General features: G+C 41.7%; 1 protein-coding gene across 1 annotated transcript; it reads right to left on the bottom strand.

Moving 5' to 3' along the window:
• Nucleotides 1-380: 380 nt before the first annotated feature.
• On the bottom strand, nucleotides 381-1,343 carry LOC149438388 (olfactory receptor 6K3-like). Its single transcript, XM_089659885.1, has one exon. The coding sequence runs from the start codon at nucleotides 1,341-1,343 to the stop codon at nucleotides 381-383; it is 963 nt and encodes a 320-aa protein (XP_089516011.1).
• Between the last annotated feature and the right edge of the window lie 426 nt (nucleotides 1,344-1,769).

Raw genomic sequence — 1,769 nt, 5'->3', positions numbered from 1 at the left:
TCAAAATCTCTACATTGCTACTTTTACAGTTTTTGAAATTAACATGTTTACCATCATGGCCTACGACAGTTACCTGACCCCTCTTCTAGAAAGTTCCTCTAGTTTCTAGAAGGGTAGGAGGGCTCCAGAAGCCCAATCTTTAGAGCCGCCTGGCCTTTCCTTAGTTGGCCTCTCTACCTCACTCCCAGGCTGACTCATCCCAGGCTTCTAACAAGCCTTTCACTTACAAAAATGCTATCTAGCTATACTAGAGGGCGCTACACATATAAGTGCAACAAAACATTGATAACAAGTGTGAAACCATACATGGTTTGTAGACATGTTTGAAAAAAATGTTTTACACTTTTATTTTGTTTATCGCTTATGTCATATATGGATGATTAATGCATATGGATTTGTTTCCACTTTCCCCCCAAATTTGCTTTCCACAAATATTGGATGAGTCTTATTTTTAGGGCATGGGTCCGTACTCCATAGATCAGAGGGTTAAAGAGTGCTGGGAACACCAAAGGGGTGACAGAGAGGAGAACATGAACAGTTAGTGGAAGGGTAACATTATCCAGTCTGTATCTAAGCACAACAAAAAACACTCCAATTAGGAAGACTGAAAAGTTGAGCAGATGAGTGACAACAGTGTGGACAGCCTTCTGACGTGACTCCTTGGAGAAGTTCATGCACACAAAGAATATTCTTAAATAGGAAAAAGCAGTGACCACAATGGTGGTGACAAAGTAGATGGAAAATACGATGGCTGAAGGTAAACTGCTATTGGATGAATTTACGCAGGACAGCACAATGAGGGACATGTTATCACAAAAAATATTGTTTATTTTATCCCTGCATAGAGGAAGTGCTGCTGTCAGAAGAAGAAGCATGACGAGGATCACGAAGGTTATGCCCCAACACCAAGAGATTATCTTCACAACCTTCTCACTTGTCATTAGCATGCTGTACTGTAGAGGTTGACATATGGCCAAGTAACGGTCGTAGGCCATGATGGTAAAAGTGGTCATTTCAAAAACTGCAAAAGTAGAAATGCAGAGATTTTGAATAAGGCATTCAGTACGAGAGATGTTCTTTGAGGAGGTGATCAAGTCAATCATCAATTTTGGAAAGAATGAGGAGCTTCCAATGATTTCATTGAAGAGCAAACTGGCTATGAGAATGTACATGGGTTCATGGAGGCTTCTCTCCTTCAAAATGGCATATATGATTACACTACTTATTATCAATGTAAAAGAGTAGACTATTGTAGAAAGGCAGAAGTAGAGGTATTTTTGCTTTTCCAGCTCCACCATCCCCAGGAGTACGAAACTGGTGCTGATGTTGGATGCACTGGCCATCTTTCTTCTTTCAATTCAAGCTCAACATTCAATGAGGGCCAGCTGCATGATCCTTAAAAAATAAAGAACAAAGAGAACAAAGTTTAGATCGTTACTCCTAAAATGTGCAAATATGCTGCTAAAATACAGACTGCTCGTAGGCAGGTGCAGTCTATTTTTTGCACTGTAGGTGACGCTCATCCAGAGTGGTACTGCAGCTGAAGGGGAAGTCAAGTGAATCTTGGTTTCTCTATGGATCCCGCAGATCCCTGGAGCAGCATTCCGGTTGGCTATGCTGCATCCAGTTGATGCTGGTGGCCATCTTGGGTCACATAGAGTGTTTTTTAGTCTCTGCTCCCAGGTTTTGGCATGCATTTGCGAAAGTGGTTAGTGTAGGGGGAGTATGTTCACCTGTCAGCACTAGTTGTAGGAATTGGTTATGGGGGA

The sequence above is a fragment of the Staurois parvus genome, unplaced genomic scaffold (assembly GCF_062004578.1).
Source record: "Staurois parvus isolate SC_StPar_1 unplaced genomic scaffold, SC_StPar_1.0 ptg001192l, whole genome shotgun sequence".
Lineage (NCBI taxonomy): Eukaryota > Metazoa > Chordata > Amphibia > Anura > Ranidae > Staurois > Staurois parvus.
The sequence above is the reverse complement of the archived record's forward strand: the minus strand, read 5'-3'. Positions and strand labels throughout refer to the sequence as shown.